The following is a 27516-nucleotide window of genomic DNA, read 5'->3' as shown; positions in this document are numbered from 1 at the left end:
TTTTTTTTTTCACTCAAGTAACTAAAAGCCATTGCTAAAGAATGCTGCACTAGCAAAAGAAAAAAAAAAAGGCAAGTTTAAAAACAGATTAGACCAGTTCATCAAGGATAGGTATGCCTCTGCCTGGTAAACACAGGGATACCAAAGCTACAACTCTAAAGCTGTGGTTGCTGAAAGGACGGAGAAAATATGCAACTATCATTCTGCACATGCCTAGTTTACTACAGATGTCTGAATACATGCAGTGAAGTGGTAAATACATGGCCATTGCTGGAGACAGGACACCACAACAGAAGGTACTTCTGCACCTGTCTGGAAAGGCAGTTCTTGTGAAGACCAAGAGATATGATTGTGAAATTCTACAATGAACAACAAACCCCCACCCTGCATGATTATCAAAAAGAATGGAGGCATCAAATAAAATACTGTTTGGTTACAAGTTTTTAAGACTCTTTAGTTTTACCTCCCTAACAGGAAGGTTGAGCTAAACTGTACACTATATAAAAGACTGAAATTCAAACCACAGTGATAAATTCATGTTCACTACTCCTTACAAGCCTGTTTCATTCACTTGGTGGAGTGATCAAAGGCTTAACTGTGCATGAATACATGAGACTGCTGAAGAGCCAAGTACGACTTGAAGGGGGATGAACCCTTCCTGCCTCTTCCACACAACAGGAGGAAAAACCCAAATGAAAAAGACCCAGTATAACTGAACCAGAATAGAGGTTAGGTCCTTCAAGGGTCAACCAGTGGCTAACTAAAACAGATGTAGCAAAGTTAACAAAACCAGTAATTTTAAATGGTGCTGCAAAAGCATGTTTAATTTCAGTTAAACAGGCTAAGTACAACCTACGTAGCCATTTCAGATTTTAAAAGGAATATTAAAATAATATATAGACCACCAAGTCCAACAAGCCAAGAAATTTGTAAATCTTGTTTCCTTTGATTCAAAGAGCCACCCTGAATGAGAGAAACATTTCAGAAAACCACGTGCAAGTATAGGGATTTGAATTTGCCGAAGTATGCAAGTCTAGCAGAAAAAATAATACAGTTTATGTTATTTTGACTATTCATTTGGGGAATTAAACATGCAACAATAGTGCAATTTAGTTACAAAAAGGTTTGAAAGACAGAAAGGCAGACTTAAAAGAGGAAAAAGAAATTCAAATTTTCAAGCAGTGATTATGTGATAAGGACACGGAGTTGTGGGAACAGCACAGTCAGAAAGAGAGCATTTACTCCAGTTGAATTTTCTACCAGTACTAGATTTATTTCCCAGCCATCTTGGATACTGATTACAGGAAACATCCACATATATTGTGAATTTCTATTAAATGCAAGACCTACCACATAGAGCATAAAACAACAGCATGCAGTTACCTTAAAAGGAAGCAACATCTCTATCATAATTAAAGAGATTTTGGATAAATTAATTACCAGAAAAGCAACAGCTTTGAGTATCAATGTCTGGAGTGATATAAAAAAGGAAAAAACCGGACATAAACAAGAAAATGCAATAAACTCAAGGTTTTCAAGAGGCAAACTGCGTAACAGAGCCAGCTTTTTTAAAAATGAAAGAAAAAAAGAGATGATGCTGAGTATTTACTAAAAGGCTCAAAACAAACAAAAAAAGATTGGTTCATTAAAGACACAATTACTAGGTTATTAGGAGCGGTGGATACAACAGAAACAAAATCTTTATAAAGGCTTAAAAATAAATACTTTTGATAAAACCAAACTGTAAATGCAAAATATTTTGACAAGATATTACATACATGCAACCTGACAGGAAAAAGGGTGCAGCACAAACCCATCCTGTCAATGACTCAAAGACTTGTAACGCTGGACAGAAATACACCATTTGTCATTACTTGTAATAATCCGTGCAAGCCTTCATCATAAACAGAGCCCCACTGTGCAAGACACTTCGGTAACAGAGAACAAAGCGTTGGTGGATGCAAAGGGATGAAATAGGAACGGTGAGACTGAGCCAGCAGCGTTGGGCAGAGTCCATCTCAGCAGCAGGCTAAGCATATCCAATTATTCAGCACAAATCCCAGACAAGAAGGGCTTTGAAGAAATGCATGAAGAAAAACAAAGGTAAATGTGCAGGGTTTTGAAAGTGAAGCACTTAATTTAGGAAATGATAAAATTAGCCAGGGTGTACTGATTGGAAGTAAATCTTAAATTCTTGAAACTGAAAGAAGAAAAAGCAGCAGGATAAAAGCAGATAAAATAATGATGAGTATCTTATGCTTGAGGCATAAGAAAATAGGAGGTGGGCAGATGAATGTGACAGAAGTAGGAATGTGAAAATGACCGTTTAGAACAACAAATGTTTGTGACAGCATTCCATCGAAACTTCACTTAGTACTAAGAATACCAATTCTTAAATTGAGGTCTGAAGAACAACTGCTGCACAGTCAAAATACATTTCACTGCAAGGAGAGGTGAAAAAAGTACAATGTTTATCTTACTGGAAAATAAAGAACTTGTCTCTAGAAAAAAGGTAGCAAAGGAAACTACTAATCAATACCATTAAAGAAAGAAGACAGCTCCCCCAGAAAGCCACAGAAGCAGTGGTTGGCAGCAGAGCTCCAATAAGGAGTAATGAAGGGCACACCAGTATTCCTGAGGTCACTGGTGGCTGTTGCTACCACTGAGGAAAAGCAGCAGAAGGTGAATACAAGAGAAGAGGTAAAGGTGCAGTGCTTTGCAGAAAGACAAATGCCTACAAGTCAGTAGATCTCTCTTTAGTGATAAGCTCTCAAGTAACGTATCAATTAAAAAAAAAAAATTACAATCTTATGAACCACAGCACTAAATCATCAATCACAGCTGAGGGCAAGTAGACAATTAGCATATATTGATGAAATGTCCCCAGATAGAAAGTGCTCTATGCAAAGTAATATTCACTGGCCAAAAATTTGAATGGGTTTAGAGAGGAATATGTTGATTCATTACTTAATAATCATCAGAAAAAACCCAAAACCATAATAATATATGTGGTGCTTAAACTGCCCATTGCAATAATAGGTACTGTTCATAAATTCTAAACTGAATTTATATAAGAACATGGAGTGTCTGTAGGCTTGTCACAGACACGACACAGGAAAACATGGTATGAGCTAGCAGCAGTTTAGAAGAGGCAGAAAATATAAATAGCAGCAGTCCAAGCCTAGATGGCATTCCAGCTGGATATTATACAGCAGCTGAGGTACTGTCAGTAGTTTCTTTAAAGGACAGACATAATGTGGTTCTTCTGAAAGAAAAACTTCCTCCATCTAAGGATTAGATGGGGTTCTCCTGAGATCTGAAGGGAAAGGACTAATGAAGATCTTCTGGGCTCAGAACACTGCTGAATCATGGTAAAGGCAATAATATTATTCATTTGCAAGAAACACCTTCAGTTTTATAAACATAGATCAATCTATGCTATGAAAAAAGGGCTGGGATGAGCCATAGATTACTAAAAAAAAAAAATCACTGGACAAGATCAAAGGGAAATTTTTATCTTTTTTTCACCTGAGGTAAAAATCAAAGGATTCAGGCATTTTTGTTTTGTTTTTCTTTTATTTTACATAAACACATCTTCTTCTAACTTATTCCTTCATCTTCTGAAGTCTCCAGCCCAAAAGCAGAAGAGTAAGTCAACATTAAAGTCTTTTCTGTTAAGACAGCATCAGAATAGACAATTCTTCTTTTGGCATTACCCTTATAGCTATTTATCCAGGAAACTGGATTTATTTGTAGCTATTTGTACTCCTGTTCCCCAGGAACTTCCTCTGAAAGTTTCTGCTTCAAGTGGAACCATGTGGCATCACTAAAGAATCCTCATACCTCCCAAGGATAAACTGTAACACTTCAAAGGAAGAATAATTAAATTTAAGTACAGGACTTAAGACTGCATAAAAACCACTGTAAAAGAGTTTTATGTACCTATAATGTGAGCCCTGGATTTTTCTAAACAATTTCCTAAAGTTAATGTTAAACAAAAAAAATAATGTTGGTTTTCTGGAAAGCATCAATTATGAACTGTGTCAACTCTGAAATTTTAGTGATTAAATTTAACTTGGAGAGTCACTCCCCAAGAAAAAACTTAACAATTATATACAACAATGAATTAACATACGGGATGAGTACATTGCTATTAGTATTTTCAGCATTTTAACCTTTTACAAGAAAAGAGAAAGCTAACAGCAAATGAACACATTACAAAACATTCTTATTATCTTTTTGGACCTGACTCTAAATGATACATGAACAAACTTAAATTTATCTTCCTGCCATTACATCTATGCAACTAAACCACAAAACATTGTATTAGCTCCCTAATCTTCCAATTTAATTGAGAACATCTGACAAACACATACTGCACTTTCAAAGCACCCTACCAATTTGCCTTAATGGTCACAAACTAAGTGATCTTAAAGCCTACTTTACAGAATAATTAGATGATTTGTCCAAGGCCATGCAGGCAATTTCTGACCGCACAGGCACAAAGTCAGAAAAGTTGACAGTTCTCATACCTGAACTCTAGCACATGAACTTACTTTTCCCTCCCATCCCCACCCACCTTTTTATTCTCCTTTTAAGCTTCACATTGAGCCGCAGAATCCTTCAGTGAAAGTCCCCATTTCAGAGATTCGTGCCAGGATGCCCTCCTCCTCCTTCCCCTCCCCTAGCAGTAAGTCTTTCATGAAGCTGGTCAGTTGCCTTTAATCATCAATAACTTTCAGATATTTAGCAAGCGTGAGTTCTCAGTAAGAATAAAGGATTTGGAAGCACAAGAAAAGCTGCAATTAATAGCAGTCTAGTGCAAAGTAACAACAAAACCATGTTGTGAAATGAGTAGCCATGAGAAAAAGAAATATAGCTGAGTTAAGTCTCCTAGTTGTAAGCACAAATCAAAAGAAAATATGCAAGATAGAAATGGGGGAAAAAATCACTAGTAAATGAAGACAGCACAACCAGATTTTAACATCAACTTTTAATATTTTCTCAAACAGAAGGAAAGCTTATGACCCAGGCAACAATCAGCTGGCTGATATAAGACCTGACTGTACTTCTGTTACAATCAGTTGTGCAGCCAGACCTCAGGAAGGCATATGCAATCTATTTTTGTCACCACCTGAGCTGCTGCTGGTAAACAGTGCAGCTGCAACACCCAGAGCCCTGGGAAGGCTTTGCCACTCAGCAGTGCCTTGTGTCTTGGGCTGGAATTTCAGACCAGGTACCTACCCTGGTATTTTGCCTCCTATGGCAGGTCTGAAGACAACTTAAATAGATCTACAGCATTAAAGCCACGCACTGAGCACTGTCAGAATTTCTCAGAACAAACTGTAGCTACTTGAGACCTTTTAACTGGAAGGAAATGTCTGGTGTAGGCTACTCCAGCTGGCAAAGTAGGCAAGGGGGGGAAGGGAGCATCCAGTCCCTGCTTCTGAATCATGGGATCATCATAATAAAGAAAACCATCTTTTCCTATGTGTAGACAATGAGATGGATGTACTTGACATCAGTAATAAGAACATACATTTGAGAAGCACCTTAGACAGTCTTTAAACTGTTCTTTTCTGTTTTTTCTTTTTTTAAAATTTACTACTTTGCATAATTACTAATATCATTTTGGAAGAACTTTTCATCTGAAGTCATGATCTTGACCAGGCTCCCCACTTCCAAATCATTTTAAGACCTGAGTTTGCTCTTGCACAGCCTGCAGCCCCCTCCTATGCCTAGCATTTCTCTGTATCAATATTGGCACAAAGTCAAAAAAGCCAGTCCAGCCAAAAATTAGCCTGATTAAAATGTGAATGGGGTGAGGGAGGGATTTGCCACCTAGATCACCCACCTAACTTGCTTCAGTCACAGAGTACTACTGCTGGGAGAAGGGGAGGTGTGGACAAGAAGAATGGCTTCTAACAAGCCTAATTTAGCCTAGATGAAATTACCACCATATTTCATCTTCGCAACAGATTCCTCAGTGAAGCAGAAATGGTTTACTCTTCACTCATTTGTACCTCTAACACAAAGAAGCCTTGACCTTTTGCTACACTCCTACCTCCCTCTACCCTCATCCATTTCACTTCCCCCAGCCCTTGCCCTGCACTCATCTTTCTCCTAATTTACCCCACAGTGGCACAAAACAATCAAGGGCTGCTATCAAAGAAAAAAAGGAATTTCACCAATTCAGAGGGGAATTCTGAAAAAGGAGTTTTAGTTGTGGCAAGGAGAGGGACGAATCTCTTAAAACCAATGTTACTGTTGGAGCAACTCAGACCTTCAAAGGGACTTTTCAGGATGATGATTATTTTGTGAACTCCCTACACTCGGGCTAATCCACAGCCAGTCCCCTGTGCCCAATGTGCAGGCTGTGCTCCTCTGGACATTTGCTCCATTCCCCGCTCCCATCCAGCCTCCTGGCTTAATGCTGCAGTAGGAACAAGCTGATGAGGTCAACTAACCTCAGAATCCTTATTCCCATATTCCAAACAGCTCTGTGCCCACATCTTCAGCTACAGACCTTCTCCCTCAACATGGCTCTAGCCACTTATGCCTACCCATAGCTTTAGCAATACAAGACTGCTGTTCAATGCTAATTGCTTACTAATGAAAACTAATCATCATGCAATTAAACTTTAATCACTAAGCAGCTGGCTGGGATCCAATCCATAACAATAAAGGCTTATTAATAACTTTTTGCCAAAGTGCTCCATCCATGAAGACTATCCTCTACACAGAGTCCAGCTAAGTGTATAAAATTGTTTGAAAAATATTTCCTCTGCCAACAAGCTAGCCAGAGCACAACAGGATAAGAGCAGCATAGTATAAATTAGCTAAGAAGGTTGGGTTTACGATTCAGAAAACTCAAACTACTCTTCTGGCTCCTTCCATAACCTCAGGCACAATGTGCTGCACAGAAAGAGCTTCTTTTCTCCAGTTCTTGTCTCTGTAGAGTAACATTCTTTAAGGCAAAAAAACTAGTTATAATTTTGCTGTAGTTTCTAAAATTATTATATGAATACTCATCATACTTCAGTTTTATTTTTACTCATCTTTCTAAATCTAGGGAAATTAATCTAACCTCTTTCAGAACATATTTCTCTAATTAAAAAATATATTGAGGTTATATAACTAGGCTTTTAATGGACAGATTGAAATCTACTTTTGAAAAGAAGAAAGTTTAAAACCTGCTTTCTATCAAGCCACAAAGATGATGAGAGGGCAGGAGCACCTTTGCTATGAAGACAGAGAGAGCTGGGGTTGTTCAGTCCGGAGAGAAGGCTTCAGGGAGACCTTACAGACCCTTCCAGCACCTAAAGGGGCTTATAAAATTGATAGTGAGCAACTTTCAGCATGGACAGAGAGTGACAGAACAATGGGGAATGGTTTTAAACTAAGAAGAGAGGTTTAAAGCAGGTATTAGGAGGAAATTCTTTACAGTGAGGATGAAGCACTGGGATGCTATACAGAGAAGCTCTGGATGCCCCACATCCCTGGAGTCTTCAAGGCCAGGCTGGATGTGGCTTTGAGCAGCCTGGTCTCATGGAAGTATTCCTGTAAGGTCTCTTCCAACCCAAATCATCCTGTGAATTCATGATTTTAAAGTAATTTCATACCACCATCAGTAAGTGTCCCAATTTTGCCGGCAGAATTCCTATCCTAATCTGGCAAAAAGCCTTGTGTAGATAACTTTTTATGAACTTGGTTTGCATTGCCATGCTTGGAGAGCTTTCCTTTATTATGAATAGTAAAACACCAGTATAATTGAAGCATTATTCTTGCTTATTCAGTGATCAAAGAATTCAATCTAATGCTTATTTTAAAAATGAAATTAAAAAATTGTAGATTTTTTTATTAAAAAAGGTCATATGAAAGGTAGAACGCAAAACTAATAATCTACTAAATATTATCTAAAGGAAAGTAATGAATTCTTACCTTCAGAAATTGACTTATTTTCAATATCAATAAGACAGATGAATTATGAAAAAATATTTTTTTTTTCAAAAAATCAGGAAAAATACGTTTAAGTTCGCATTTTTGCCCAACTGTAAACAAATATACACCATTTTAAATACAGAGGCATGGACTAATTTGCTAGAAGTGTTCTTCTAAGAAAGCAAAAGGAATACAACTGAAGTAACAATCCATCTGGAAATAGTCTAAGTTTGAAAAATTGGCTTAAAATTTTTTAATGTTTTTAAATTTTAACGTTTAAAGTTTTAAATTTTAATTTTTAAAGTATTTTTCTAAGTTTAAATTATTTTTTAATTAAAAAATTTATTTTAAGTTAACAAAACAAAACACCAACAATGGAACAACTCTCCTCCAAAATTCTGGGGAATCTTAATAAGCTTTTTACCAGCACAGCTTAAAAGATTCAAGCTAAAATGACATATAAATGGATTGCATTCACTCACCATTGAAAATTTAGTAAGAGTTTGGCACCCCTATGGTAACAGGCAATTGAAATCTTACCAAAAAAAAGACTGTGTGAGCTTGTGGATAAGCCAGACAAAAAGCTCTAAAGCTTTGTCTAGAAATCTCCTGCACAGAGAAGGCTCCATTCACATTTGGAAGAGCTTCCTCAAAATTAAGTTACTTAAATGTATTTTTAAATTAAAACTGTACAGAAATTATGAGGATCCCTGATGCTTTACAGAAAGGCAGCTGTGGAATGAGCAAGCTGCTTTTTGCATACAAGTTTCCAGTGCTCTTGGCTACAACTCATGGAAGTGGGTAAACATCCTATTCTTTCCCAACACTCCATTGTCAGTAAATCTATTTTCCACTTTCCTCACTCCACATGCTAGACAAACAGTAAAATATAAAACCACATGCAAGCACAGACATAATGCCTGTAACTTTGGGATAAATTAATGACAAAGGAGTCTGCTAATAAAGTTGCACAAAAAGTACTTCCCTGCATCTTCTCTCTTCCCCATTATAAAGGGGTCAATACTGGAATCTTTCCTCTTACCAGCATCAATGTTATTCTCAAGATCACAACTAAAATGTGCTAAAATGTGCTTCCTATAATCTTCAGTCCATAATCACCAATAGGCTGCACGAAATTCACCTCACTTCTACTCCCAGCAAAGCTAAAGAAAACCAACTTCATTTCACAAATGTAATTACTGGCTTCTGATAATTTAAGATATTGAAACATTTGCATCAGACATGTGCACGTGGATTCTATCTGCTCAGCTTTTTAGCATTTAAGGCTTGTGGTACCAATGCACAGAGCTGCTGTAAGCTACCAAGTGCTGCAGCAGTAGTGATTCACACTTCCAGGTCCCCAGGAGAGGAAGGCAGTGAACTGAGATACAACAGGGGCTCCTCCCAGGTTCTCCTCCCTGTGGAGGATTACTCTTACAGAGCAGGAGTCATGACAGCACAGAGTTTCAGTGGCACAGCAGATGGCAATGCTTTTCTGAGAAAACCAAATCTGAAGTTCATCATTCAGCTGTCTTTCAGAATTTCTCCTCCACCCAAAATTTCATGCTTCTTATTTTTGTAACACTGCAGAAAAATATTAAAGATGCTGCCATTTCCTGAGGAATGAAAACGAGTATTATGCTAGTGTGCACATTTCCAGCTCAGATAACTAGGTATTTGGCCACAGTCTGTCAGTGAAAACCAGGAATTCAGCCACTTTAGGGGAACTGTAGAAAGTGCCTCAAGGTTCTGTGGCAATCTTCATTTGAAGGGCTAAACCATAGTAAAAGCTGTTTCCAGAGATAAAAACAAGCAAACAATGTTCTCAATACACCCCTTTTCCAACCACTGCTGGCAGTAATTTTGTATCTGCCACTGGTTTCCCTTTCCTCACAGTGAAAAATTAAAAAGCTGCAGTGTCACTTCTTCCTACTCTTGAAATGTGTCCCTACTAACACAGCTCCAGGTGTAGGAATATAACTGTTCCTTCCTGTGTGTTGTCAGGCATGTTATTTTTGAAGCAACAGATTATTATTTCAGTTGAACCCTGACCTAACACAGAATTCCACTGGAGGGTTTTTTTTTTGTTTCATGCTTTGGTTTGTGGGGCTGGGGAAGAGTGGGTTTGAGGTTGGGGGAGAAAAAGATTACTAGGTTCTGCATGTTTTTCTTCTCTACAAAGAAAGACAATGAATAAAATGTTAACATTCTTCTCCAAACACTATTAAATAGTAGTACCATAGACCTGAAACCCTTTCAAGTGCTGGTGGCACCTGGGCACAATTTTATGTTACAGCTGAACTGATCTAATGGTTATCATCACCAGTGGAAAGGACACTCCCTGTCAGATGCAGCAAACATGGTTCAGAGGGTAATCTGAGTCACATGGCTGATCTGGCATAAAGATTCCCGCACCCCAAGCTAGTCTTCTGATGGATTTGCTGGCTACAAATCAGCCCAGTGTGCAAATGCACAGGTGGTAGATGTAGTGCAAGTGAAGTAGTGGAAGCAAGCAGCTCACAAAGAGGATAAAGCAGGATCCCACCTCATGACAGCAACTCCCTCCTGGTCTGGCTTAGGGATAAGAGAGCCCATCTGTGCCAAATGAGACATTCAGAATGAACTGATACCTTTATACCTGCATGGTAGTACAGTAGTCAGGTTTCTGGGCCTAGAAACTGTTTTGCTTTGTTTTGCCAAAGGCAGCTAACCTGCCACAATTTCCCAGTTCATACCAATTCCCTGGCTTAGCCACTTGATTAGCTATGCAGACAGGAACCTTTTATAAGCAATTACTTACAGAGCGTGGGAGCTTTACTGTTAGGCTTTGATTTCCCAAATTTGAGAATATAAATAGATTAAATCCTAGTGATCCCTCCAGGCACTTTTCTTTACCCAATTTACAGCTAGGGTCCAGAATGGTAGAGGTAAACAAAAGAAAATGGTTCTATTAAAGCATCAGAGTAAACAAAGTATTATAGAAAGGCAATTTCCTTTCAAAATAATATATGGTGGAAGATTTAACTATCAGGAGTCTTAAGTCAAGAATAACTTATCTGTGCAAAACCAGGAGCTGTTCTCTGCGAAATATGGGTAAGATGCAAACCTACCTCTAAAACTAACAAAGACACACTTGCAACATGAGGCACAAGGCTAACAGCATAATAGTCATGAAAAATTCAAATATCTAGTATCAAGCTGAAGAGAAAGAGACTTCAGGCATTTAGGTGCTAAACTTCTCATCACTAAAGTCTAACAGACCTTCAAAACAGGCCTGTTAAGAGTCATGAAGCAGGCAGATTTCTCCATTTTGCATGAAGAACAGGCTTTGAAAGAGAATCCATGGAGAGCTGGACATACAAAATTACAGACTGGCGAGAGAAAACACAGACTCTTCTGCTCCACTGTAGATCATGGGCAGGTTTCACCCTTCCCCATTTGTTACTCCAAAGTTTACCGGACTGAAATACAAGATGATCTTTTCAATAAGGAGCAACAAAGGAAACAGGTTCCAAGGACTCCTTTCCATGTATAAGGATTAAAACACTTCTAAAGCTGGGAGAGATGCAGAGACTGACAAGAAAAGCATTAAGTTTTTTACTCCTTTTAAAAGAGATATTTAAAAGGGGGATAAACAAGATTTCCTTTCACAGAACACTCTCAGCAGGAACACAAGCTACATTTATCTTCAGCAAGGTCAATCCGGATAAGAGCAGGGGTAGAAGAAGAAAAAAAATACAAACAAACAAACAAAAACCCCCACCCTAACCAGAAGTAACACATGTGCTAGGCCAGAGCCTCTGCCTTGGGAAAAAACATGTCCTACAAAAAAGCCCTGTAAGAAACAGCATACCACTTCCTAGTGAACAGCTTTTTAGAAAACAATAGCTGAACTATCTTGGATTCAACTTAACACAAAGAATGTTCTCTGCATTGTTCTTCTCTTCATTTACAGCTACATATATTTAATACTGAGAATAAAGACCATCAATTCTTCTGAACATTAAAACTGCTGACAACTACCAAAGGGACTCCATAATTCTTCCAGTTCCAAAGGTAACCAATACTTCATCTTACATGGAAATTAACTTCTCATTAACAGAAAAATGGTGAAAAAATTGACAAAACAGGAAACTTTCTGGCCACCTAAAGTATTTGAAAGAAAACATTTTATAAGCAACAGGATCACCTAGCACTAAGGAGATGGCATTTTCTCAGTTCAAGATTTCCTCGGCATTGGACCAAAAAAAAAAAAAAAAAATCTAACTGCAAGAAGGCCACTTAGCACCATCACTATGCATTAACAGTTTATGAGGGAGACAGACTCCTTGGCAGTTAGGCTCATCTGCTGGGGTATCTTATATGAGCCCAAAATAAGGAGAAGGATTAAGTCATTCTGCATCTGAAGCAGCCCAATTAATTGGATCACATTCTCAGAACTAAAAAGCAGTGCAGAGTGACCAGAGTAAAAGGAACACCTTTTTGCCTTCCATAAAGGCAGATTCTAGCACTTTGGAAACCACCTGATTGCTGCTTAGCAAATAACACACACCATTTTCAGTCCAGAGTGAAAACAGACTTTATGGAAAGCTCAAAGCTCTGGAGAGTCACTTCACAGTTTGATAAACCTTTTTAAGATAACACCTTCTCAGGAATTCTTCTTGAGCATCCGGTACAATTTGATCTTTGAGCACCTTCACATACATAAAAATCCTTTCTTGAGATTGACTATGGGGCAGTTGCAAAAAAAACTGCAGTAAGACAGACATTTATTCATACAAGAAACAATTTGGCAAGAAAAATTATTTTCTGATCTTGCACAGCATGTGAGAAATAGGTGTCCAGGAGGGGAAAAAAATCTATAATGAGCTTTCATGTGATAAAAAATAGGTGAGCTTGTGTGAGAAGAAGAAACACAGGATGGGTTACTTTTATCACTACCTACATCAAGGGCCTTTGACTAGAGGTTTAAGTTTCCTATTTCTATACTAGAGTGCTGCATAAACAGCAACTGAGCGAGGTGTCTAAAGAAAATATTTCAACTCACTTAATTGTATGGATTCAGTTTAAATTGGTGCATATTTACCCTGTTGGTACCACAGACAGTTTATGTAATTTTAGTTATGGGAATATTTAATTTGCACAGAATGGGTTACATACATGAATTATTCACTTCCAGGATCATGACCCTTCATATACCATATGCTAATGTCCTTCCTTAGACAAAATCCAAGAGCTACATTCTTGTGTGCCTGTGCACACATCTCTCTACTTTTTCCTGGTAAGAAGCAGCTACTTGATTTGCACATCTGCTTTTCCACGACAGCAACACTAATGAACTGCATGTCAGAGGAAAATAGAGAAAATGCACTTGCAAAGCACAGAGGTAGTAAAGAAAAAGCATATGCAACAAGCATAGGAAGTCAGCTGTGTGAGCCAGAAGGCTTTCCTCAGGCAGCAGGGCAGGAGAGTTGAGCTCAACAGAGCCTTTCCACTGCCTGGGGATGGCTTCTGGCAGGCACACCTCTGAATACCCCATGGCCATCTTAGTGCTGCACATAACCCTCTGTGAACTGAAGGGATGAGGTTACACGGCTTCCAGAGGAGAACCCAGCACAACAGCTTGCTACAATAGGAAAAGAAAAATGCTAGAAGAAAACCTTTTCCATTATATGTCACAGGGGTGATAAATGGATTACACTTGAGGATGTTATACAGAGGAGCCCAGCATCATGTTAGCATACTGTGTTTGCATGAGACACAATACAGAGCTTTAAACTCTGATTCAGGAGGGGGACAGTATTAGGCTTGTTTTTGGCAAGCTGTGGGATGAGATGCAAAGGTTAGAGGAACAAGGTGGTAGTGAGAGCACTCTGCCCTTGACTCTGAAATGTGCTGGCCACACTGGGGCACACCTGGAGTCTTACAGAGGTGAGCCAGGGACTCCTGAGGTAACAGAAGCCAACAGGGATACCAGCAGGGAAATATCTCAAAGGAATTAAAGGGTGTTTTTCTGGGAAGGTGATGCAGCCAACAGCCTGGCTAAGGTGCTTTTACACCAAAGCACACAGAATGGGCAACAAACCAAAGGAGGGGCTGGATGCCACCATGCTGCTGGACAGTTATGACCTTGTTGCCGTTACTGAAACTTGGTGGGACAAATTGTGTGACTGGAATGTGACTATCAATGGCTATGAGCTGTTCAGAAGAGACAGAAAGGAGGGAGAGGTGGAGGGATTGCTCTCTATGTCAAGAGGCGCACTGAGTGTGAAGAGCTGTCTCTGAAGAACAGCCATGAAGAAGCTGAAAGACTGTGGGTAAAAAAATCAGACACTGAGGCAACAAAAGGAACAATGCAGCCAGGGTCTGCTACAGCTGCCTGACCAAGGGGAGCCTATTGACAAAGCCTTCCTGCCCCAGTTACAGGAGGCACCGTGCTCACACACTCCAAACCTACTGGGGGACTTCAACCACCTTGACAGCTACTGGGAAAGTACCAAGGTAAACTGCAGGCAGTCCAGGAGACTCTGCAATGCATGGAAGATAGCTTCTTGAGCCAGGTGACAGCCCTACCAGAGGGAACTTGATACTAGATTTGATGATCACCAGTGTAAATGAACTAATTGGGAATGTCAAGACGGGAGGCAGCTTGGGCTGGAGCAATCATGCATTCGTGGATTTTGCAGTGCTGAGGGATACGGGTCAGGTAAGGAGCAAAGTTAAGCCCCTGAACTTCAGGAAAGCAAATTTCCAGCTCTTCAAGGAGATAGTCAACAGGGTACCCTGGGACCCTGGGAGACTGCCCTCAGGAACACAGGAGCAGAACTGAGCTGGCAGATTTTTATGGAAGTCTTCATAGAGTTCAAGAGCTAGCAATTCCCAGAAGCAAGAAACTGAGCAAGGAAGGCAAGAAACTGGATGGCTGAGTAGGGAACTCCTGGTCAAACTAAAGGGAAAGAAACAAAGACAGAGGCAGTGGAAACAAGGACAGGTAACATGGGAAGAGTATAGGGATGAAGTTCAGTTGTGCAGGGATAGTCTAGGGAAGGCTGAGGCAAAGCTGGAACTGAGCCTGAAAAGGAATGCAAGGAATAACAGGAAGGTCTTCTATAGGTAGGTTATCCAGAAAAGGAAGGACAAAGAAGGTGTATTCCCTACCATAAACAATGCTGGCAAACAACAGAGAGGAGAAGGCTAAGGTACTCAGCAACTTTTTAGCCTCAGTCTTCAATGGCAACCTCTCTTCCCACACCTCTCAAGTGGATGGATGACAGGCTGGGGACTGGGGCAGGCAAGTGCTCCTCCCACTGTATGCAAAGATCAGGTTAATGAACACCCAAGGAATGTGAACGTACAGGAGTCTATGGGATCTGAAAAGATGTATCTGAGATTCCTGAGAGAGTTTGCTGATGTAATTCCTAAACCATGCTCCATGGTATTTCAAAAGTTGGTAGTCAGTGAAACCCCAGGTGAGTGGAAAAAGGGAAACATTGTACACATCTGTAAAAAGGGCAGAAAGGAAGACCCTGGGAACTAGCAACCTGTCAGCCTCACCTCTGTGCCCAGGAAGATCATGGAACAGATCCTCCTAGAAGCTGTGCTAAGGCACACAGGGGACAGGGAGGTGATTCCAGACAGCCAGCACAGCTTCACCAAAGGGCAAGTCCTGCCTGACCAACCTAGTGGCTTTCTGTGATGGAGTGACTCCTTCCTCCCTAGGAAAGGGTGAGGATGTGATTTATAGGTAATGCTTTTGAAATTTAAGGCTTTTGACAGGTCCACACAACACCCTTCTCCACAAACTGGAGAGTGATGGTTTTGATAGATTAGATGGATGAGGAATTGGTTGGACAGGTGCACCAAGAGGGTAGAGATCAACACCTCAGAGTCCCAGTGGGCATCAGTGACCAGTGGTGTCCCTCAGGGGTCTATTCTGGGACCAGAGTTATTTAATGTCTTCATTAATGACACAGGTGAAGGGATCAAGTGCACCCTCAGAAAGCTTGCAGATAACACCAAGCTGATTGGTGCTCTTCACTCACCTGAGGGATGGGATGCCAGCCATAGGGATCTGAACAGACTCAAAAGTGGGCACATGGAAATCTCATGAAGCTTAACAAGACCCAGTGCAAGGTGCTGCACCTGGGTTGGGGCAAACCTTGGTATCAACACCGGCTGGGGGATGAAGGGATCAAGTGCAGCTTTGCCAAGAAGGACTTGGGAGTGCAGGAGGACAAGAGGCTGGACACAACCCAGCAATGTGCACTCAGCCCAGAAAGCCAATTGTACCCTGGGCTGCATCCAAAGGAGCATGGGCAGCAGGATGAGGGAGGGGGATTCTGCCCTTTGCTCTGCTCTGGTGAGACCCCACCTGCAGTGCTGCATCCAGCTCTAGGGTCCTCTGCACAAAAAAAGGACATAGACCTTTTCTGGTCTATGCAAAAAGACCAAAAAAGTCTTTGCAAGTCCAGAGGAGGCCACCAAAATGATTAAAGGGACAGAGCATCTCTCCTTACAAGGAAAGGCTGAGAGAACTGGGAAAAGAGAAGGCTTCAGGGTGACTTAATTGTGGCCTTCCAGTACCTGAAGGCAACATACAAGAGAGAGGCTATTTACAACAATGTGTAGTGACAGGACAAGGGTGAATGGCTTCAAACTAAGAGTAGGTTTAACTTAGATATTAAGAAAAAATTCTTTAGGTGGTGAGGCATTGGAACAAGTTATTCAGAGCAGCTGTGGACAGTCTATTCCTTGAAGTGTTCAAGGCCAGACTGGATGGGGCACTAAGCAGCCTGGTATAGTGGAAGGTGTCCCTACCCACAGCAGGGGGTTTGATCTTTAAGGTCACTTCCAATTCAAGTCATTCTATGACTCTATAACAAAACAAAATGTGCACACAAGACAATTGTCCCTGACTCTGAAAGTTCAGTCTTATGAACAGAAAAAAATGGATCTAGACAGAATAGTGGAGAGCAGTGAAAGACTACATATTACTTATCATGTACCAAAAGTAAGCAGTATTTCTTGCAGCCTTAAATAGGAAGGATTAAGAAGAAATAATTTTAAAATCAAATGAGATTGTGAATCTGAGATACATGAAAATCAGAATAAAATGACAGACAAAGGATTAAGGATGATGTAGATTAAAAGCCATGTTTTAAAGTGAGATTTTGAAAACTCACTATGAATTCAAGAACAATTTTTAAGTTTGTGTCAAAATAACATGAATCTGGAGAAAAAAGGAAGCTCTACGAGACTCTGGAAGAAAGTGATTGAGTTACCAAAAGCTACACAAAAGCATGCTATTCCAGGATTAAAAAAAAGCACAAGCAAACTTCAGTGAGCCCCACAAAAAAACCATGAAGTAATGAAAAACAGCCTCTCTGAAGAATACAAAGGAAAGTAAGGAGGTAATCAAAAGACACAGGCAGGAAACAAAGGTAGAACAACACTTCAAAAGCAGCACAGCTGATAGTGATAATGTAGTTGACTGAAAAATGGAAAATTAGGCACTGGATCTGAACCTTAACTGGGAAAAGATCACCGTAAACACTGATTACAATTGCAGTAGAGCACAACTGAAGCCGCAGTGGAGGACAAGAGCCCCAAAAAATGCACTCAGAGAACTTTGAGATGAAAAAAGAAAAAGTAAATTAAGAGGTAGCTGCGAAGGCAACAGAGGCCACGAGCATTTTGTACTTTTTTTTTTTTTTTTTTTAAAAAGAAGCACTTATTTCTACTGGCATTATGAAGGAAAAGAAAAGACAGAGGAGTTGAGCAACTGATTGAGGGAAAGAGGTAGAGGAAAAGAATACAAAGTTCAAGGGAGATAAGGAGATATTTTTGTAACGTGCCATAAAGGCAGATGAAACGGTTAAGAAGAAGAGGAAAAAAAACTTTTTACTTGTAAGTAGGAGATGATTGTAACAGTTGGAAGAAAGTGCTAAAGGGTAAGCCAAAGCATATTCAATCAGAAAGTCAAAGATTCCATGCAGAGAAAGAACTAGACGTCAAACAACATGCAAAAACCCACATAAAAATGTGGATAACGGGCTGCTATTATTGAACAAGTTTGATTAGAGCCTCTCAACACAGCATGTCATAGCACAGCTGGGCTTATGTCATTTGCACAAACAGGGACACAAAAAGGATCACTGGAGGATAACTCAAGCGGTTCAAGAACTTGTAAAAAATGCATTTGCTATTGGGAAAACCAGAATCCCAAGTGAAAGACACACCTTACACACAGTAAAAAGGGAAAATCAGGCTGGAGAGATACAAATTCAAAATACTGGTGAACTACCAGACAAATGAAAGCATGGCCACATTGCAAGTAGAATCCAAACGGTGGTGGAGAACCTGAAAGAAACCTTGCAATTATCAGAGATAAGAAATTCAGCAGTTGCATCAGAACAAGCACACAGGCATGGCTCAATGAAAACCAAATGAAATTAACTGACTATGTTTAATGAGAGACTAGAAACAAGAATGCAAGCCAAATCAAGTTAGGGCAGAGAAGCATGTAATTACTGTCAAAGAACAGTTGAGTGAAAATTTAGAAGAAGCCAGGAATCAAACTTGCAGAGAAAAAGCTCATGGGGAGAAACAAACACACTGTATGTAACAATACAGAGGAAAGAAGATAAAAACTGGATCCCAACACTGTTTAGAAAAGGAAGAACCTGAAGGCAACAGGAAAAAGTAGTTCTATGCCTCTTCCATGGTCTGACCCAGGACAGAGAACAATACAAAAAAAAAGATAACCATAAAAGAAGCAGTGCAGGATACTGACGATGGCAAAGCAAGGCACATTACTGTAGTTTTAAAGCACCAGCTTCTGCCTCAGGAAATCAAGAACAGTCAGTGTGTCCATACACAATCAGGCAGTTGTGAATAAAGTTTTTCCTTTGTCCCTGTTTTAATTTTACCTATTTCTCCTCACTCATTGTATACTCACGCTCTGGAGAAAATAAATTATCAGTGTCATTTGTGAATGCTGAACTCATCAATACTACATCCATACATATTTCACTCAATGCTTACAGACCTTTGTGTAATTCTATCCACCTTATTTTGTAAGGACTGCAAATTCTCCTACAGTTGTGTAATATGTATTATAGTGTAGAGTAACTCACACTGGAAAGAGCCCCTGCTGAAAGCAGAGCCAACTTCAAAGGTAGATCCACCTTGAGATGTAAAGATGCTTAGGGTTCTGCCCAGAACCAAATTTTGCATCTCCAAAACCAGGGCATTCCACAGCTTTTCTGTCATTTCCCGTCCCTCAATCCAATGTCTGATTACCCTCACTGAATTTTTTTGCCAATTGAACTAGAATTTTCTTTGCTGCAATTCGTGTCTGCTACCACTTGTCCTTTCACTCTATGACTCCCAAGAAAAGCCCTAGAGAACACTAAATATCTAACAAAATAGAAGAAGGAAGGGCAAAGAGACCACTGTAGTCATGAGAATGCCTTTGGACATCCAGAACTTTTACTAGGTAGTAGGCACCCAGCTTTTTAATGTCCAAAAAATCTTATCTGATCAGGTGCGGCAGAGATCTAAATGAGGCCATCAAAAGGACATCACTAGAGATTTATTAAAGATAAAAAATGGCTGTTTAAGACATGAGAGAAGAACAAGGAAAAACAGTATTCCAAATGGTATATATTTACTAATGAAAGAAAATAATGTTGTATAGCAAGGTTAGGTACTCACCATCTCTCTCGCAATCTCCACAGCTTCCTGCAGCCCATAGAGCCTGCCACAGACCAGGTAGATCCCATTGGCCCAGAGAATACAACCCTCATGGACCCAAAATTCATTGCTGTCAAGAGGTAGTTCAGGAATTTGTAACTCCAGCTCAGTGCCACCTTCTGAAGTGGGCATAGACGGTTTTGAGTCCAAAGGAGTCTTTTCACCACCACTGCCACCATCAGTGGTTGCCTTTTTACAAGAAGCTCCCCTTGAAAGTGACCGAGAGGCTCCGCTACAGTCCTCAGAGCGGTGTCGCCTCTTAAAGCGGGGATGAGCAGCCAGGCTTCTTTGCTCCTTCTGTTGTTGCTGTTCCTCCTCCTCTTCAGTATCTGTCTTGGAACCATTAGAAGCACTTTTGTGCCGTACCTTAACCTTGCTCTGCATTTCTGTGGCCCTCTTTGGAGGTGGATTCTTGGGCAAGGTAGCTGCGTAATCCTGGGGGTAGAAAGGACCAAAGAGGTCACCCATGTTACGATAGCTGGCCCATTTGCCACACAGGCAGCAAACCAGATGCCCCAAGACAGAAGACTCCGTTACTACAGGGCCTTGCAGCATGAAAGTTGAGGTGGGCAGCACTTTGCTCTCCGCATTGCTAGGAGGGGGTGTTGAAGACCTCTGTCCTTTCCGACCCCTCACCAGTTTGTTCTGCTCCTCTTCCTCCGCGTTTATGATTGTGCACACAGCGCCTAATTCACACTTGTTTACCACATGAATATAAGGGAAAAAGGACTTATTCTTGGAGTCAGTTTTATCTACAGACTGGGTAGCATATTTAAGCTTGATCTCTGGTTCTTGAGGCTCCACGATTGGAGCAGCCCGTCTAGGCTTCCGCTTCCGTGGCTGCGCTGCAGGTTTTCGCCTCTCCCTCCTTTGCCTCTTGGGCTTTGGCTCACCAGCACCCACCCCTTCTGCAGGCTGTGATGGTGCTGGTGGGGGAGGCGGAGGGGCAGGCAGCTGCTGCTGTTGCTGCTGCTTCTTCTGCTTGTTCACACTCCCAATTGGCCTCCCTTTTTTCTTTCCAGAGGGGAAATATCCCTTTGGAGGGAAACCATCTGGCTTGGGTGAAATGTTTGTCACCTCTCCATCTTTTTCCTCAGACTTTGGATTTGGTTCAGAAATGAACACACTGGAAGGGGAAATTGTTTTTGAATCAGAAAAGGTCAGAGTTCCAGCTCCACTCACAGATCCATCAGACCTTCCCTGACCACCTGACTTCTGAGAAGGTGGTGGTGCTGCACTGGATCCTGCTCCCTCTTTGCCAATACTGGCGGTTTCAAGGACCTCTTTTTTGTTTTTATCATCCTCACTGCTTTGCCACTCTTCTGAAGATCTTGGAACAGTTTTTTCACCACTTGTATCCTGGCTTGCTGGCCCCACTTGATCTGGTATCTCTCCTTTTCTCTTCTCAGCCTCTGGTCCATGTCCAGCCACATTTCCTCCTTCAGGCCCACTCTTGAGGGACAGGATGTCATCAAGAGTGACAGTATCTGGACCAGTTTCAGCACTGTTGGTAGAAACGCTTCTCCTAATATTGGGAGATGTAATTTTCTGAACAATAGCTTCCAGTTTTAATCCTCGCCCCTTTCTTGGGGGCAATATTTTGGTCTTTGCTGGGCTTGTGAGGGAAACAGCAGGACAATTCCTATTATCAGGACTTGGCAGGTCCTTGAAGGAATCTCCCTTTGCAACTGACTTGCCAGCATCTTGGCTTTGAGATGAATGGGCATAGGAGTTGTACGTTTTATCAGCTCCTTCTTTTGCTGAAGTCATCAGTCGCCCTTTATCGTCACTGCCACTGTTCTTCATGTCATGTGGCTGTCTTTTGGTAGGGATAGGAGAGATGAAAGAACGGACCCTCCTCCTCATAATTAATGGGTTTTGTGGAGACTGGTCCTCCTGGCCAGGGAGCCTAAGCATAGCATTACTAGGCTTGGGCAAATCTGTAGATTCCTCTCGTCGATGCCCATCGCTTTCTTGAGGGCAAAATCTTTTTTGGTTGGCTGCTCCAAGAGGGCCACCGCTTTTGGCAGGAGAAGTTTGCCGAGAGAGGTCCCAACCAGATTCATGATGCTGCAACTTCTGGCTGCCATGTTTCAGTTCGGTGCATTTGCTCTGAGTACTGTCACTCACCATGACACAGCGCCCAGCTTCCTGGCTTCCAGTATCATGGTAAGAGCTACCTTGAAGGTACATCATTCCATCCTTGTCATTTTTTAAGGGACTCCTTACTCTTTCCAAAAATTGCTGTTGTCTTGGGCTCTTCCTTGCTCCTTCCTGTCTGTGCTGAGCTGCAGCAATCACACCCTGAGCAGCGCTGCTTGCCCAATCTTTGTATTCTTCTTGCTGTTGCTGGTATATCTGTCTCTTGTAATGATACTGGGAATTCAGACTCTGGTTAGGGTCACCAAAAGCATGAGGCCTAGCATTCGTGTGATAAGCCGAAGCCAGAGATGGGCCTTCTGAATTCTGAGGGTAGACAGAATGCAAGGAACCCCTGCTAACTCTTTCAGATAGTGTCATGTGTGGGTTCATGTGATGCAGATCTGCCCCTGGGCCTCTGCTTCTGCCTGGTGACATTTTCAGCTTATCAGCAAGATCCTGATATTGAGAGGGTGATTTACCCCTTCCAGTTCTGCCAGGTCCTCGTCTCATCTGTGTCGATCTGTTGTCCTGCTGGGGCATGTAGTCTGGAGCAGCATCCGAGACTGCAGCTCCAGGGCTGGCATTGCCTCGAAAAGATTCATGCTTGATGCCAGCAGGATGACAATGGTCTCCTGTTTTCTTATTGTTGAGACTAGCTGAGCTCTTTGACTGTTCAAAATCTTCTTCCTTTATTTGCCCACTGTGAGCTTTCATCTTTGTTTCCATGGATACTAAACCACCAGGGAGTATTACTGACTGGCTCAAGCCAGGGGCAAGACGTTCACTCCTTCCACTTCTGGCCTCAGGACCCATGTGCCCTATGGGGTGAGGGCCAGGATCTCTTACAAGTTGCCTTAATGGAGATATGTCACAGATCACTGATCTCCTCTCTGAGAGGGCTCCTGCCTCATGGGCAGCAGACTGAGACTCCACATCAAACTTTCTAGCAATAGGGTAATCAGCTAAATTTATCTGCTTCATGTCTGGAGCTGCACTGCTAGACTTCCTATCCCAGGGACCCCAGTGAGGGCCTTCTAGGAGGGACCCCATGTTTTTGTTTAAGAGGCCTCTATTGGTCAATTCATTGGTTTGACTAATTAAAACATTGGGTCTCATGGCTCCCTCCAAACTCCCAGCCATCCCAGAATGCTCCTGGGCATTCCTAGAATACCTTCTGTCCGGATGATGGTGGTACCCCTGTAAAACCTCTTGAAGGAGGCTAGGAAACTTCTCATTACGGCCTTTGCGCTCGCTATGCCCTGAAAAATCCCCCTTTTCTTGACCAGACGGATACTGTGGAAAGCCACCAATACTTCTCTGTATACCAGGTGCTATATTATCCTTGTAGCTGTATCTTAAACTGCCAGGAGACTTGGAAGATTCTGTTCTTGCAGGAAAATTTGGCCCAACAACTGCATGGCCAGGCTGGCTGTTCCCCTCCCCATTATGGTTAGTGTTATCGCCACTTTTGCTCCCTTTACCTCCTCCTTGAGTTTCTTGCTGTGTCCCTGCATGCCCAGCTTCTTTGGCTCCACTAGTGCTAGCTGGTGCCTGAGGGGCTGTGGAAGCATCATCTTGTGCAGGTTTATCTTGTCCACCTGACTTTTCTACTCTTCCTGCCATGGCTTCCCGGGAAACAATCACCCCAACTGCCTTTTCATTCACTTTTGGGGCATTTTCCACAGCCACCACAGATTCCTTCCCATCAGGGGAGGCCACATCCTCCCTAGCTGCAGGACTGCTGCTGAGTTTTGATGGCTCATTCTGAGAGCCTTGTGCTGGTGAGGAGTTGGGTCTCTCTAAATTACCCCCTTTGTAAGTGGTGTCTGAGCTGGTGCTCTGGCCACTCAGCTGTCTCACCCTTTCCCCATGATCCTCTGAACTACTGGAACAGCCACCATCCAGGGACTCTGCCATAGGAGACTTGAGTTGCTCCTCTGCCTGGGACGAGCCTTCTGAGTTGGTGCAGCTGTCAGCCTTCTTGGAAGAGGACGATCTTTTGGAACTTTTTTTCTGAGGTGCCAAGGCATCTGAGAGCAACATGTGCTGGACTGTGTTGGGCAGATTGGCAACTTGAGAACTTAGAGCACTCAGGCTGCTCAGTCCTGGATCTGTGAGCCTTTTTTCCTGCAGTCCTTCCAGTCCAAACCCCTTGAATCCACCTGCATGAGCATTGGGGCTTGGCATCATAGATGGTGTAGGACTAAGCTGAGGCATCATCTGCAGGATCCGGTTTCGAGAACCCATGGACATGTTGCCTTGCCCACACTGGAGATTCTCTCCACCTGGCATGAGTGGAGAAGGGGTAGAGCTGCAGCTTGGAGACTGAACCACAGATGCAGCAGGAGATGGATTAGAGATTGGACTGAAGTTTTGGTGGAACTGCATCGGTGACCTTACAGGAACTTCAGTCTGGCTGTACTGTCCCACTTGACTTTGAAGAGAGAGTTTAGTGGCAGCATTTGAATACTGCATTACGTGCTGAGGTGGGTGCTGTTGCTGCTGCCCCTGCTGCCCACTTTGGGGCAGCTTAGATTGCTCAAAGCTTTTCATCGGTTGAGTTTGAAAGCTGTAGTTTGACTGGGTCCCATAGGCCTGTGCATTGGAACCCACAGCATGGCCTTCGTACTGCGACCCAGAATTCACGTTGTAGCTTCCGTCATAATTCTGTCCTGACTGGCCAAAACGCTGTGGGGAAGGGAAAGAGGAGGAGGACGATGACGAAGGTGGCTGATAGTGTTGGCTGAACTGACCCACTCGTAACTGGTAGCCTGAAGCAGAGGAAGGCAGGGTGGATGGACGCTGCATTGGCTGCAAGTGGGAGGTGCTAGAAGCAGACTGGCTGGAAGCCTGGGGTAAAGGCTGATGAGATTGATAGATCTGCTGTCTCAGCTGCTGCACCTGCTGCTGCTGGCTAGAAGCCTGCTGCTGATACTGGGCACTCCCTGGAGAAAAAGGACCAGTATAATCCTGTTGATAGTGGGATACACCCCCAAGGGTCGAGTGCTGTGTTTGGAACTGGCCCACATGTCCCTCACTCCCATACTGACTCCCAAAGCTACTCCCTTGAGGGGGCCCATAGCTCTGTACTGGTCCAGAAGGCCTGCGCTGAGGCGGCTGCTGCCCTCCTGATACCACTGGATCTTTGTTGGCAGCCATATAGTAAAACTCTCCTGCTTCTTTTCTGAAACCTTGGTAGCTCTGATGGCCAGAGCTCTCACCAGGCATTGCTGTAGAGGCTCCTGCTGCTCCACGACGTCCACTGCCAGCACCTCCTCCAAAGCTCTGGAACATCTGGGCCTGCTGGCGCGGGCTGAACTCTTCCAGTCGGGATGAAGTATGCACTTCCTGCGGGTAGCTCTGCTGGTTTCCGTGATAACTACTTTGCTCCCGAAAGGACTGCATGCTGTTCAGCAGCAGAGCAGTAGCTCGAAAGCCCTCCTAAATATGGAGAAAAAGAGAGGGAAAAAAGTATGTTTCTCAGTCACACCAGTATCCCACTCAATTTCCCTGCTTCAACAGCAATTAAAATTTAGTATTTCTCTTCTACTTCCTGGTATATCAATATTCAACTCCCTTGTCTTGCAACCTGCTAACCTTCTAGGTAATGCAGGCCAGCACCAGCCTACTACCAGTTGGAGTGCACTTCCAGCATTAATATTTCCCCATCATCATTTACTCGCTGGCTGTGTTTTTGTGCCCCTGAAGAGAGAAACTTCCAACAATATTTGTAAAGCAAATGAGAGCAATCCTCACCATCCAACTATTCCCTATGGCTAATACTGGGAGTAATCCAAGTATTTTGCTACCATGCTTAAAGACACGACAAGAACCCTGCAATGCTTTCAAACCACCCTTGGATTTACCACAGGAATGATATCCAAGGTCCCTGTTTCACACCAGGAAGATCTCTATAAGCAAACACTCAAGGTACAATTGACCAAAGCTCAAACCAACCCAATGTAAGGATCCATGTGAGTGTGTGAAAGAACTGGCACCAGCATACTCAATCCTCAGTTCCTGAGTAATTCCAGTGACACTCCTAGGTGAAAAACAACACAAAACAAGACATCGCATTTTCCCCTCCAGCCATCTGCTTTGCTTTACAGGATGGAAAGCTGAAACAAGTTAATTCTATTTAAGCAAAACAGTCTACAACTTCATTCCTCAGGACTTCTATATTACCTTGAATGAAACATAACTGAAAACACTTGCCAGTCAGAATATATATTCTGGAATACCGTGTATGATTAGCTACACTTACATAAGCAACTCATAAGCAAACAAACTCCAGGAGAGCTCTGCTCTGTATTTCAACATATTATTCAGTATGTGGAATTATGACTCACCAAGGATTGGACCACGACTGCAGAATTGTTTGGGGACCCCGGCTAGTCCCTCTATAAAAGCCTGTCACATTACTAGATGCATTAAGAAAAGTACAGAAATGAACAACTATGTGCATGTACACTGCCTTTAAGCACCAAAGCCAAACAAAAAAAGAAAAAACCAAAACCAAACAAACAAAACAACCCCCCTAAACTAGCAGATGACATAAGCATTTCATGTCTGAAACACCTTGTGATTTTCTCTTCCTGAAAAAAAAGTATGGATAAAGCCACCTGGACAGACTCCTTCCTTTAAAAGAATGTTAAGACAATGCTCACACTTTTCCAGGAAACAGAACCCCAACTCCTCAGATTGGAGACTTCCTGGAAAACTTGCCTGCATTATGTTTTCATATTTAGCCATGTTTTGTGTTTGCCATGTTCAGCTGAACCCATTTAGAATTAATTTCTAGCTTTGCACTTAAGTTTTGTTCAAGTAGATAAACAAGCTCACAAAAAAACCCCCCAAAAAACAGGCACACAAATGAGATGCAGGCAAGATTTGGCATCCAGTTCTTTTCCCATCTGCCTACCAAGGTTATTTTTTTTAACTAACATGTATGTTATCTACAGAAGACTCTATCCTTGGAGCCTTTCATCTTCTACTATCTGTGTGTGTAGGCTACAGAACACACAGGCCCAAAACCACCCCACAGCACTGCGTGTCTCTGCAGCCCCTTTCCTCTAACTCCAAGGCTTCTTTGTGTTATAGCCTTGGTTCATGCACATTGATGCACATAATAATATTACTAGAATCAAAAGGGAACTGTCAAATTGTTAATACCTCAAGTTCTGTCTTCTTCTAGGAAATCAATTTTACTGCTGTTTTAATCTTATATTTTAAGTGTCATAAGAGAAATCTGCTGTTTTGCTGAACTTCCACTTTTTTAGCATTTTAAAGACTAATATATCACATGAATAACACTTCTATGAATGCCACATTGTGCCAATCTGTCCAGTTCAGGTTTATTATGGATAAGCTCCTCCTTTTTCTGAAATATTGCTTTTGATGTTTTATTAGTTTGAAGCTCCAGCCCTATCGGGGTAGGACTAAAACTGGAATACCTAAGGCAAGCTTCTTTCTCTTTTTGTGTGACTAGCTGTTAAGGCAAAAAAAAATGAGGGGAGGAAAAAAAGGGGAAAAAAACATACATCGAAGAAAGTTATCAAGCTAAAGGTAAGAGAACATCTACTGCCACTGGCAGACGTTAAAAGCAGCTTCTCTAGATAAGCAGTGTGGGGCTCTGCAATCAGCAACATTCACGTGCCATGGAGACTGCGTGCACACCCT

General features: G+C 42.0%; 1 protein-coding gene across 6 annotated transcripts in view; it reads right to left on the bottom strand.

The window, feature by feature from the left end:
- Positions 1 to 27516, bottom strand: part of TCF20 (transcription factor 20) — a 130017-nt gene that overhangs the window by 21784 nt on the left and 80717 nt on the right. For 3 of the 6 annotated variants that reach the window (XM_050982276.1, XM_050982285.1, XM_050982288.1), the window contains one exon: positions 19657 to 25278. In XM_050982276.1, coding sequence (XP_050838233.1) covers positions 19657 to 25242 — 5586 coding nt within the window. In that variant the 5' untranslated portion in view covers positions 25243 to 25278. Of the gene's footprint in view, positions 1 to 19656; positions 25279 to 25794; positions 26025 to 27516 lie in introns of those variants that run through there. The other 3 variants (XM_050982292.1, XM_050982298.1, XM_050982271.1) reach the window with 3 other exon arrangements.

The sequence above is a fragment of the Serinus canaria genome, chromosome 1A (genome assembly GCF_022539315.1).
Source record: "Serinus canaria isolate serCan28SL12 chromosome 1A, serCan2020, whole genome shotgun sequence".
NCBI lineage: Eukaryota > Metazoa > Chordata > Aves > Passeriformes > Fringillidae > Serinus > Serinus canaria.
Note: the sequence above shows the minus strand (reverse complement) of the source record. Positions and strands in the feature narration are given on the sequence as shown.